Source organism: Mesoplodon mirus, assembly GCF_964341445.2.
Source record: "Mesoplodon mirus genome assembly, chromosome: 7".
NCBI classification, from domain to species: Eukaryota; Metazoa; Chordata; class Mammalia; order Artiodactyla; family Ziphiidae; genus Mesoplodon; species Mesoplodon mirus.
In genome coordinates, this window is record NC_138983.1 from 7,027,269 (window position 1) to 7,040,218 (window position 12,950).

The following is a 12,950-nucleotide window of genomic DNA, read 5'->3' on the forward strand; positions in this document are numbered from 1 at the left end:
GAGGCGTGAAACGTCCAGGATAAATAGAACCGCGTGGGGAGGAGAAAAGTCAGCTCCACCCTCGCTTAAAACAGTTGCCATCGGCACCAAAAATATATTACTATCTGTACATATGTCATCTTTTAGAAAAGAAAATAAAACCTCCTTGGCACCTTGTAGTTGATTTCTTAAAAATGAGGTGATATATGGCAAGGCCTCCCGCGTGCGCGCACGTCCACGGCTGTGCACACGCGTGCATCTCCCTGTCGAAGAGCAGCGCCCCGCAGCGCCCCTGCAGCCCTGAGCGCGAGGAACATGGCCGGGCGGGCCGCCACCAGCTCCTGCACGGCTGTTGTTTGCAGGGGTGCCCTCTGCCGGGGCGCCTGACTCTGCCGTCCATGGGGGACCAGCAGCCCCCATCCCCCCGCTGCTCCAGAAGCAGAGGACAACAGGATCGCCCTCACGTACCTCCTCTGGGAAGGAAGTCCTGTCTCTGGACCCGAGCTGCTTCAAATCGAAGGCAGCCCTGGCCCGCCCCGCCCCGCCCCACACTTACACACGTCTGCCCCCCAGACACCGACGCAAATGCGAGCAGAGGTCAGTGCCGGCCTGAGCGAGCACGTGTGCCCACGGGCTCCACGCCTGGTCACCGGCGTTCCGGCAGGAGGCTGCAGAGGGCGGGCTGGCCGGGCGGCAGGAAGGCGACCCTCGCCTTCTCGGGGCTGCCCAGGCCGGGGCGCCGCCGCTCAGAGGTGGTGACTGCTCTGCAGCAGGGAGGTGACGGTGTCCTGCAGGGCCACGGCCACCTTCTTGGAGGTCTTGCGCAGCAGCGGGCTGTCAGGGTGGCGCTCCTTCAGGTGCAGGACGTGGCCCTCCTGGCTCTCGGACGTGCAGCCGCACTCCTCGCACACGTACAGCTTGGCCCGCCGCTCCTTGTACGCGTACTTCTGCTGCACGCCGTGGATCTTCTTGAGATGAGACTCCAGGGAGCAGCGCTGCGTGAAGGCCTTGTCACACAGGCTGCATTTGTAGGGCCGCACGCCTGCGGGGAGGGCAGCGTTGGCGTCAGGGACCCGACTCCGCGGCAGAGGAGCGCCCGGAGGCCCGCCCGACTCCAGCTCCCCAGCGAGCCGCGGAGGACGTCCGCCCATAGCTCCCAGGCCCCCCGGGGCCCAGGACAGCAGCGCGGTGGCCGCAGCCTTGGCCTCCGCCGGGCGGGCTCCTCTTACCGGTGTGGGTGCGCACGTGCCTCTTCAGGTCGAAGGTGTCGTTGAAGCCCTTCCCGCAGTAGGTGCATAGGTGCCTCTTGACGTCGTTGTGACACTTCATGTGGCGATTCAGCATGCGCTGGTACGTGAAGGCCTTCTGGCAGATGTGGCAGGTGAAGAGGTCTCCACTGGGAGTGTCGCCCAGGGTCACCTGTGGGCGAGGACGGGGTTTGTGACGGACACCCAGGAGTTGGGGCTGCAGGTGGCAGACTGGGAGGACACACACACCAGCCCCCAGCCACGTGAGGAGGGCGGTGCCCACCCCAGAGGCCACACCTCTGTGCCACTGGCTCCCAGAGGTCTGGTGGTGGGACTGGAAGGAAGGTCCGCCTCCTGTTGGGTTCCTGAGTCTCTGCGCGGGGCCGCCACCCAGCCCCTTCCTTACCATCTCTAGAGATGGGTGTCCAGCTCCCCACAGAAACAGCCCGATTCAGTAACTCTACCTGTTAGAAAGTCCTCCCTTCACTGAGCCCAAATCTTTCTCTGTGGTTTCTGCTCTCTGTTCCCATTCTATACCTTAGGACAGGGAAGAGTGCCCACAACGCGGTCTCCGTGCAGCCTTCCCAGGCTGAGGCCACCGCTGGGAGCCTGGAGTCCCCTCGCAGGCCAGCCCAGCCCCTGGCCTTACTTGAGCCTGACGTGGTCTGGTCTGACTGAGTCCCTTTGCCACCCTGATGACTCTCTTGCTTATCAACATTTTTCATTTTCTTTGTAATTATGGAACAGCTGTTCAGAAGTGGAGACGTGGCCTCAATGCCCTCTGTGAATGTTCAGAGGTTACTTGTGCTTTGTGGTGGCCTTGTCGCTGGCCACTCCTCCCGAGCTCCCTGGGCACCGGGTGCACCCCATCACCCTGTGCCTTCTGGCCCTGCACTGCTTCTGGCACCGGGTAAATACCTTGTTGCTAGCTAATCAAGCCCTTTGGGGTCAGGACTCGCTCCCCTGGCACATCTGCTGTCCTGTGCCCCCTGCTCTCTCTCTCCACGCGCTCCCTAGCCACTGGGATTAAGGGGTGGGAGGAAGGGCCCTCGGGGATCAGGGGCACTGTGTCAGCTCCCCGGCCAACCGCCCAGCACATGTCATGGCGATTCCCCTCTGGTTACAACATGTGGCCTCCGCAGGTAAGAGAGGCAGGAACAGCATTGCACGGCCAGTTTCCTTCAGTCTCTTGGCTCATAGGAAAGCTCCACGGGAGCCCTTCCTCTAGATGACTGCTTCCAGATCCCGGAGCTTTCAGGAATGCAGGCCCAGCCAGAGACAGCCCTGCTGTTTGCACGCTGGAAAGCAGGGGCATTCCTGTGAGCTCCTTCCTGCCTCGGCTGCTGAGCAGTGGGCGCTCACCAGGCCCCACCCCAGACACAAGGCTCTGGGATGGAAGCACACACTTGGGCGAGGCGGAGACTGCCGCCGGGCACTTGCGCAGGGAGTCGACCACTGAGCAGACTCCAGACCTCACTCTCAGGCGGCGGAGACGCAGGCCCAGGCCAGCTTGCAGAGCCAGGCTCACACTTCCCCGCTTCTCCTAGGACTTCTGTGTAAAGAGGTGCCTCCCCTCAAGACCAGAAACGAAGCTAAACAGCCCCCAGAGAGGACTCCAAAGGGTTAAGCGTCTTTGGAACCTCACTGCTTCTTCCCAGCGCATGGACGTTCTCACTTCCGACCCACTTCTCTTCTTTCCCACCCCCGTCCAGTGAGGTTCACTTCTCTGCAGAAACCTAGACCCAGATCCAAGGCCAATCTCTGCTTAAGTCTCATTTGTGCCACGTCTCGTGGGCTGGACCCAGGAGGATACACGTGCCCCTGGTCGTTGGAGACAGTGTGAGGGTCAGTACCTTCGTCTTGGTGCGCAGGAAGCCATGGTCCCTGCTCTGTGGGTCTGCCAGGCGGCTCGTGTCTTCGGAGGGCAGCTGGGCCACCACGCAGGGCCCGGGCGTCACACTATAGCCGGAGTTCCGAAGGCTCATGTCCAAAGCCAGGGGGCAAGAAGGGGGTTCGGCCACTGATGGCTCTGGCTCCCTGTAGGGCTGTGGTGGGCAGAAGCCTAGGCTGACTGCGAAGAGAAGAACAGCCAAGTGAGGGGCTTGGTGGAGAAAAGGGGATTGCATGGGATTTCCGGAAGGTTCCCTGGCAGTAAGCTGGCTGGAACCTGGAGCCGCTGTCCCACCCCTTGCAGGCATGTGGCAGAGCAGGGCTGCCCCCAGCCCACTGCATGCCGCACCTCCCTCCCCCCACCCCATTAAGGTAATTACAGGTGACGCCAGCTAAGCTCCGCGGCCCACAGGCCTGCCCGCTGAGTAATTTGTGTCTTAGCGGAACTGGGAGGACCGAACCTGCCCTGCCAATTATTCTTCCCAAGCTGTCTGCCTGCCCCACCTGGGCCAGTCCCTCTGGATTCCAGACCTCATCCACACTCCTGCAGGGACAAAGGGCACCACTGGAGGCCCTGGACCCAGGGACTCATCGCTGCCCCAGAAGGGTCCCGGTGGTCTGTGCCACTCCGGGCCTCTCTTCCAGGCAGATTTAGCTGCTGGCCGTGGGGAACGGGTGGTCCTAACCCCTCTCTCCTTCAGGGTGGTCTGTCCCTGACGTTGCAGCTCACTGGGGCTCCAGGCTCCCCACTCCCGCTGGCCCAGCTTAGCAGGCGAGCAGGCCGGGTGGGGCAGGGCAGGGAGGAGGTCAGGGAGCAGCAGGTGGATGCGGCCTAACAGTCTCCTGGGCAGCCTGCCCAGCTGTTACGCAAGCCTCCCCCAGAGCAGGGACCGCTCACTTGCTTGGTCGCTGTGGCGCTTTGAGGGCTGGGCTCCCGCCCTTCGCACGGCAGCTGCAGTGGTACCGGCAATACCGGCAGCCCTTTGACGCGCTGCTCCCCGCGGCAGACACCTCACGCTAAACAGGGCCGGAGAGGCTTGGCCCTCGTCCTGACTCGACAGGAGGGCAGCCCTCCCGAGTGACACAGAGGAGACAAGTCTCAAACCCCCAGAGCCGAGGCAAACAATCTAATGTTACAGTTTGGTCAGTATTTTTCTCCCGAAGGGGCTAAGCTAGGAACATTTTCCAAGGCTCAGAAGGAAAAATCAAGAGGGGCACAGGAAGGAAAGGATGAGTGGGCTTCAGGGAGAGGGGCTTAGCAGATTGACTTAGGGTCTCAGACCATGAAGAAGGCCCCCTGCGCCCGCAGCCCCTGGCCGGTGAGTCAGTGGACGGGGTCCCAGGGAGGGGCGGCCCCCAGCAGGATGCAGCGGGCGAGGCTGGAAGCAGAGGACACACCCACGGCGGAAGGGCGAATATGAAGGCACCCAAGTTTCGGGAGAGACCCCCACCCTCGCCCCCTTCAAACACAACAAAGTTCTGACGGGAAGAATGCGCCTGCCCGCCACCCAAACCCGTTCTGCTGGCACTGGCGCCGTCTGTCTGTCCGTCTGGGGACTCTAATGTGCCACCTCATTCCGGGAGTTGATTCACCAGCACCTGGCCCTGGCCTGGCCTCTCTCCAAGCCCTGGACGGCTGGACGTCAGGCCGGAGCTCTCAGAGGCCCCCCCCGCCCCCCGTCCTCCCACAGTGACAGCTGTCTGTGTACAGGGATAGGGCCTGCCGGAGGGTGGGCGTGTCAAGAGTGTTGGCAGCTTCAATTTATGCCAGATTACCAGCTATTGAGATCTTGGCTGAGAGTTCAAAACTGGATTACAATTTCCATTTCTCAATCCAGGTAGAGACAAACAGGAACCTCTACCCTCTTCTGTCTTTCAGTATCAGAGAGCGAGATCAAGGCTCCCAAAAGTTGGAGCAGGGCCGCAGAGCCTGCACACGGAGCAGCAGAGGGAGGAGTGACAACAGGTGAGGGTTAACCGGTTTGCGCTCAAACGAGTTGTCACCCTTGGCTCCCTGGCTCCACTAGAGTGGGGTCCATGGTGAGGGCTCTGAGGATCTAAGCAGGTTTAGGGGGAGACCTGTTTCCCAGGCCTGCCTCTCCCGTTCCGCAGAAGCCCTGAAATGACAGCGCTGGGGAACCGGGGACAGGGAGCGGGCCTGCCTGCTCTGCCCCTGTGCCGCTCTTCCCGAGCGAGGGGCAGGTGAGGCCGCCAGGGTGGGGACGGTCGCCTCATCCCACCCACCCCGCCAAACCCGTCTTCCTGCCACCCCCAGAGCGTGTCCCTGCCACTGTGCCTATCACTGGGTGTCACCGAGCGGCATCAAGCAGAACTGGTTGGGCCCTGCTTGTGCTGCTCTCTGTCCCCTAATTAGATGTTTCCGGCAAGGTGGCGGCCGCTGCGGCCACTCATCGCCCGCCCGCAGCTGAAGAGTGTGGCAAGGTCCTCTCCCTACCCCCTCAGGGGCTGCACGACTTCCCTGTCGGCTCAACATGCCTCCACCTGGATGACATGTGGGCACTGGGCCCAGAGCAGCTTCCCACCCGAGGCCTTCAGCAAGTCCCCTCTCTCTTGGATTGAAAGCTCCTGGCCCAAATACCAGACAGGGTGCCAGGTCCTACGCTATCCAAGGCCTCAGGCCAGGGCTGGGCACGAGGCCTGCCCCTAGGCTCTCTGGGGAGAGCGGGTGAAGCAGATGTGAGGACACCTAGCCACGGGCTGGGGCTGCTGCCGACCTGGAAGCGGCGGTGGGGGAGCCCAGTGTGTCAGCACAGCCCAAGCTGGCGTTAGGCGGTCTTGCACCCTTATCAGGAAGGGCAGGGTCCCCTGTGCCCGTCTCCTCTGGCCCCCAAGTCAGCTAGCAGGGGCCTGAAAGGGAGCCAGTGCCAGCCAACTGGCAGAGCTGGGCAGCCCTGGAAACACAACGGGCCCATCTCTCAGCCTGTCGTTTCCATTCTGTGAACGCCAAGTTTTCTCTCAGGCAGGATCTTCCCCCGTTTCCCAACCGTTCCTCATGCCGCGTCCACAGTGAAGTTAACCAACCCCGTGCACCTCAGCCTCACACCAGGGCGAACGCTGCAACCGGCGGAACCGTACTGTGTTGGCGTCCTTCCTTCCCTTCCTCCCATGCAGCACGGGGCTGGCACCCCTGTGGGATGCCACACGATACTTGCTGAGCATGAAGAGAGTTAAAGAAGAAGCCTGACATCAACAATGGCCGTGCTTTGCTCCCGTCCTCCCTGTGCCCAGAGGACTCGGCCTCACCTGCTCTCTTTCTGGGACAAACGGTCTGGCAGGATTCTGCCTCAGGTCACCCAAGCTAGGGACAAACAGCCTGTCAGCTTGGGTGACGGCACCCTGTGGGACAGCTAGGAATCCCATCTAGCCCACCGTACCCATCCGTGGGCTGGCTGTCTACCCTCCCAGCCTTGCTCCCCCGGAGAGCTCGGCAGACGCGTCCCTCACTGCCAGCACTTCCCAGGAATCAGAATAATCACGGTCAGAGGCATAATCTCTCCCCAACTCCACTCCCTCGCGCCCCTACATGTGTACTCTGGGGCCCAAAGCTGACCTTCTCAGCCTTTCTAACTCGGCCCAGAAAGAGCTGCCCAGGTGCCCACACTGCCTAGTCAGAGCCAGGCTGAGGACGCTCCAGTCCCACGCACCTCAGCCTGGCTGGCCCCCCTGGGGTAGGCATGTGCTGATGAACTGGCAGAACAGACTGCAGACGCTCCGTCTGAAGTGGGGAGGTGGGGGTGCGGTTTTGGGGGGGGAGGTAGGGAAGAGGCCCCAGGATGCTCATGGCTGGAGCATGTCATTCAGCTTCCAGGCCTGGTCCGCCCTCCAGTGCCTTCCTGGCCTTTTGAGATTCCTCTCAGCAGGGGCCTGGAGAACCCCACTTCATCCCCATTCCTGGAGCTTCCCCTTAGGTCTAGGAGATGGAAATTAGCCCCTGGGTACAAGGGCCTGGGTTCATCGTCAAGAAACCAGCATCAGTCCCTGCACTCCACAGTCTATAATGACACAACGAAGGAGAAATGCCAGGGGAGATGGAGGGCAAGGGCTCGAGGGCCAGACAGGTGGCAACTTAGCCATGAACCCTTTCAGTGCTCCTGGCGTGAGCGGTGCCGTCGCCCACCCCTGCAGCCTTCCAGGCCCTGTGCCCACTTCTGGGCTTTTCCCTCAGCTCTGGCAGGAGAGTGAGGCCCAGGGGACTGAGGGTGGGAAACCTCTAGAATTGTGCCTCAGAGAAGAGGCTGGAGTGCAGGTCAGACTGGGGCCCTGGAGTCAGAGCAGCCAGGCCGGGGCCCAGGATCTTCAGTCAGTAAACACTTTCTTTCCAGGCATTCTTTGCTGCTCTAAGGGTCTCAGGGGGCCCTGGCGGGAAGGTCAGACCTCAAACGCTTCATTCCCCAGCCCTCCCGGTGCCTCTCCCAGTGGGACCGGATGGGGTCAATGCTTACTTGGTCACAACGTGCTGAGTCTGTGAGGTGGGGTGAAGGAAACGTGCCCAAGCGGCTCTTAGGGTCACGGTCGGCTGGTGATGGAATGGCCCAGTCAGGGGACAGGCCACCACAAAACACACTCCCCACCCTCTAGCCATCTGAGGCACCCGAGCGTGGCCCGAGAACATTCCCTTTCTCATTTCCAAAAACTGTGGGAAAACTCTCTAGTGGGCCACATGGTTTTGAGAGGCAAAAGTAAGTTCTCTGACTTCTACTCTTTGCTTGAGCCCACAGAACTCTCCCTGGCAAACTGTCACCTGCACCTCTAGGTTAGACCCCACCCCACATCCAGGGTGATTCTGCAGAGTGAGCGGCTCCCCTCACCTGGACAGCAGCAGCAGGTGGCACAGACCATCCTGTGTACCTGATGGGACAGCCCCTGGGTGCGGGTCTCCCCTGCCACGCCCACTATGGCCACCAGAACTGTGCTGGGGAAAATCACTAGGATGCAAGGAAGTCAATGATTTGAACAAACAAAATTCCTTTGTCCTTTGTAAAAATCAACACATGATCTGTTACTGATTGGGATGTGAAATAAAACTAAAAATAACAACACTCTAGTCTCGAGCAAGGCTCCGCTCACCTTTAACACAGTCCAAGTTCGGTTTATCAGATCCCAAGGAGCAGCTAAGCAGCAAGTCAGACACACAGGTGAGGGAGGAGGCAGGAGCAAGGAAGGGGGGTCGCGTCCCTCACCCCCTCACATGGCCCTTCTGGAGGTGGAACACCGATCAACTCCCCAGGGAACTTGGAGAAGAAACTCTACACAGAATCCTGGGCCCACACCCTCCGCCTCCGGTGTGGAGGCAGGCAGCTCACTTCCCTTTCTGTCAGTTTCCCCACTGGGGTCATCAGGACTGCTGGCGCATTCCGACCTTTTAAGGAGGCTGTCGATAGGGGCCTAGGCACTTGAGATAAGGCTAAGCTGTGAAACACCCCACCGGCCCTGTAGGCCATAGGATCCTGACGGTCGTCAGGCCACCACTACACCCACAGTCTCCAACAATTTATTCAGGAGAGAAACCGAGGCAAGAGCCCTCACAGGGCCCCTCACCCCGCTCATTTCACCACTCTGCTACAAGGCCCGGGGCGATGCAGGAGAACGTGCAGATCAAGGGTCAAAGTCGGTTGGTTAATTACAACCTCTCCCCCGTTGGAGGCGCTGGGCAATGTGTTCAGCGCATCCCGCGCCCCACCCCCAAGGCCTGGGGAAGGGGAGTTCCGACGGAAACTGGCTCCCGACCAAAGATTCTGTTAGGGGCGGGGGAGGACCGAAGGCGCAGAAGAGGTCTTGGGGCTAACGTGGAAGATGCCACTGGAGGAAGAAACAACTGGGGTTACTCATCCCCAGTTGACTCCCACGCTGTCAAGGCGTCTTCTGAAAATAAACTGGGTGCCCCAGCTTCCCCCGGGGCTGCTCCCTGGCTGTGGGGTGGGCTCCTTAAAACCCCTCTCAGCTCAGTGGTGTCGTCTGCAAGGTCGAAGGAGGCGCGTTTCTAACAGAGATGAGAGCTGATCCCACTTTTGTCTTCAGGGCTAGTGGGGTGCAGCTCGGCGCCTTCCCCACCGTCTCGCGCTCCCCACGGCTCGGAGCTCCTGCCTTGCCCCACCCTCACGGGGACCTTCTGGCAGCCAGTGTTGTGGGTGAGAGGGAGAGATCAATGAAGGTGGCTTCAACTCAGTCTTCTCTTACATTTTGCACAAATCTCAGGAGAAACTCCAGCTCGCTCCCTGCCCCCCGAAGTGGCACCGCTCCAGTGCCCTCCTCCCGCCTCATAAAAGTCCCGGCTTTCGGGATTTACGATACGAGAGTGGAGGGTTGCCTGAGCGGTGACACACCCCGTTGCCTCCCCTGCGCCGCGGCTCGGACCGGTGGACGGGAGGGCGGCACCGCGCGGGCCCGCGCGCCTCGGACAGGCCTGCCTCCCGCCCCCCCGGGGTCCTGGGAACCGCTGTCGCCCCCACCTGGCAGCCCCCCGCGCTCACCCCCGCCCCCTCATGGCCGCTCCTTCCGCCGGCCCTGCCCTCCCTTCCCCCCGCGCCCGGGGTCGGCCGCGCCGCGGGCTAACGGGGCAGCGGCCGCTTAAACATTAAATAGGGCGCCCCAGCTGCGCCGGCCGCCGGGCTCCGCGCCACTGCGCCCCGCACGCCGGCCGCTCGACGGGGCCCCGCCGCCCTCTCGGCGGCGCGGGGCTCGGGGCGCGCGGACTGGGCGCCTCACCTGGCACGTATATCTCGCCGCGCTCCTCGTCGGGGAGCTCGCTCCAGTTCCTCCTGCACGTGGAGACGCACGTCTTCTTCACCAGAAACGCGCGGGGCATTTTCGAACCCTCCTCGCCGGGTACCGGCCGCTTCCGTAACTAGGGCCGGAGCAGTCCCACCTTTCCCTGGCCGGGCTGGAGGCGGGCGGGAGGCGGGCGGGGGTGGGGGTGGGGGAGCAGGTCGGAGAAGAAGTCGCCAAAGCGTCCCGCGTTGCGCCGCGAGGCCGTGACCGGGACGGCGCGCGCCCGTTTCAACTCGGCGGAGCTGTCGCCGTCCTCCGTCTGAACGAGGTCCCCTGCAGCCAGGTGCACCGGGCGGCGGGGAAAGCGGCAGGTATGCTTCTCCTGGCGCGACTGGCGTCCCTCGCGTCCGCTCGGGAAGTCTTAAAGTGCGAGCAGGACGGACGAGTTCACGCTTTATTGGCTCGCGGCGGCGTGTGTTGGTGGCTGGGGCGGGGAGGGGGGGGTGATCTGAGCTAATTAGCTTGGAGTGGCCCGGGGAGCGACGGCGCATGCGTTGGGAAATAACGGTGACAACCCACCTATTTGTTACCTGTCGAACCGGTTTCCATTCCGCTGCCGGTGAGGTGGCCTCGCGGGCTGGGCGGGGTGGCCGGGAGGGGGCGGGGGGCGGGCGCAGGGCCCCTAGCACACCGCTGCCCAGCCGGCCCGGCCGCTGCCCAACGGGGACCTCCCAGCGGGAGTGCTAGCGTTCGCCTACCGGAGTTTCGGAGTTTCGAAGGGAGCAGAGGAGGGGAGGGAGGGGAAGGGACAATGTTATTCGGCGCTCACACGTTCTAAGGGCGATGAAGTGAAACTCGCCCGACTGGGCCCGGCCCGGCGCGCCCCGGGCGCCTGGGGAGGCGTGAAGCCGTCGGGCGGGACTGGGCGGCCCGGCCCACACTTGTTGAACCGGGCTCGGGCCCAGGCGGCCCCGGGTCCCAAACGCCTGGCTGAGCAATTCGTGGTTCAGCCCAGAGGGAGGTATTTGCTGGTCGCCGGCTCCGTTCGGAAAGGCACGCGGGGCACGGTGGGCGGGCAGGCCGGGCCTCGCCGGGCCGCAATACAAAGCGGAGAGCACCCGTAGGGCCGGGCGCCGAGCCCTGCCGAGAACCCGCCTTCTGGCCGGGCAAGTGTGGAAGGTTTCGTGGAGGAAGGGGCGTTTAAACCGTTCCGAGTCCACCGTGACCCCGAAAGACCCCAGCACCTAGTCACTGGGGCTTATACCGCCGCCCCCCACACCCCACGCCCCAGAGCCCTCATCTTTGTCCCAAATGGCCGGAGTTCAGGTGCAGCAAGGCTGGAGGTGAGCCGAGGGCAGAGGACCAACTTACTTTATCTGACTGCAGCCACGGCAGTCAGGGAGCTCATGTCTTGTCCCCAGAGCCCAGCCTTGGCTGAGGCTCAGCCTGGGACCCCTTACTCCAGCCATTCATCATGCTTTGCCCAGTCCCAGGACCCGCCTCCTGGAGGGAGGCCCCACCCTCCTCAGAAGCTGAGGAGCACTTGGTGGCCTCCATGAGGCACAGTAACTGTGCCCCTTCGGCCACTGGGCTTCCTTTACCAGCTGAACTAGTAAGGGCAGGCATGGGACCCCTTCCTCTTGTTAGCTCTCTCCCTTCCCCCATGTAAAACAGAATAATATTTCAGAGCCCCTACCACACATACACCTTTCTCACATATTAAATGTTTGCTGGAACAGATTAGGAGGAAATGAATCTGATAAGTGAATTCACACAGTTCAAAAGTCAGGAGTCAGAAGAGGAGCAGCCTGCTTATGGTGGACTTCCAGGCGTCTAGTGGAAGAAGGTAGTTTTTCAAGGGGGAGGCTTCCAGAGACCCTTTACATGCGCCCACTGGACTTCCGTAGAGCACTCCCTGGGTGGGTAGGGAAGGTGTGGACTTTGGGGGCAGATGGGCCTCCTCCTCTACTCCTTCCTGGAACCTGCAAGTCTGGCCAAGGGGCTTTCCTTTCCAGGCTGTATCCTCGTCTGTCACCTGAGAATCCCATCATCTACCTCTTGGGTCCACGGTGAGGATGGTGTGAGCTCTGGCAGGGGCACTAATGTTTGCCCCCTTCCCCTTCTTTTCCCAGGCTCCGCTTCCCTTGTCAACCCTCCACTCTTACCCTGGACCCTTCCGTTCAGTTGACATTAAGCGAGCACCTGCTACTTGCTTGTCTTTTGAATATATCCTGGGCAAATAAGTTTGACTAACACTGTCTGGGAGAGAGGTGAACTTAGTTCATTCACCCAACAAATATTTATTGAGCACTTTGGTTGTACCAGACCCTGACGGGCTGGGACACAGTAGGGGCTTCGTGGAAACTCTGATGAAGTTTTGTACATGATGCTGGACACAGGCAGTTTTTCTCATCGGGGGAACAACTCGAATGTCTCCACTTGTGGAAAGAAAGTTACACAGTGCATGGATCGAGGCCCCAGGAGGGAGGGATATTCGTCCATGCTGTCCACTGCTGTATCTCCAGTATCTAGAGCTGTGCCTGGCACATAGTGGGTTGTCAATAAATATTTGTTGGATGAATGAATATCCTATGTTTCTTGACTCATGTGACACATTCAGCCTCTTATGTTCCAAATTTGCTAGAGGTATAAATACAAAGCAAATTTCTTTATTATGAGGAAAGCTATAGTGCAAGTTCAGTGTGATAAAGGGCAACTCTCAGAGATGGGGGGGGGCATGGAGAATGTGACTATCTAAAGGACCAGTGACAAGCATGTCATCCAAGCACAGAAACCCAGCGTTGCCACTTTTGTCCATTTGGAAACCAGAAATCCAGATTTATGTGTGAAATATACCAATTTTAATTTTATTTATTTGTTTATTTATTTATTTATTGGCCACGCTGCACAGCTTGCAGGATCTTAGTTCCCTGACCAGGCATCAAACCCGGGCCCTCAGCAGTGAAAGCGCAGAGTCCTAATCACTGAACCACCAGGGAAGTCCCCCAAATCTACCAGTTTTTAAATGTTGACGTAGCTTTTTTTTTTTTTAATTTAATTAATTTATTTATTTTTGGCTGCTTTGGGTCTTCATTGCTGCATCGG

General features: G+C 60.5%; 1 protein-coding gene across 1 annotated transcript; it reads right to left on the reverse strand.

Moving 5' to 3' along the window:
* Nucleotides 1–689: 689 nt before the first annotated feature.
* OVOL1 (ovo like transcriptional repressor 1) lies at nucleotides 690–10,153 on the reverse strand. Its single transcript, XM_082627208.1, has 4 exons — nucleotides 9,843–10,153; nucleotides 3,080–3,297; nucleotides 1,209–1,398; nucleotides 690–1,021 (listed from the first exon to the last, which is right to left on the reverse strand). Exons 1-4 carry the CDS (start codon nucleotides 9,940–9,942, stop codon nucleotides 726–728), a joined length of 804 nt encoding a protein of 267 aa, XP_082483334.1. The 5' UTR covers nucleotides 9,943–10,153; the 3' UTR covers nucleotides 690–725.
* Between the last annotated feature and the right edge of the window lie 2,797 nt (nucleotides 10,154–12,950).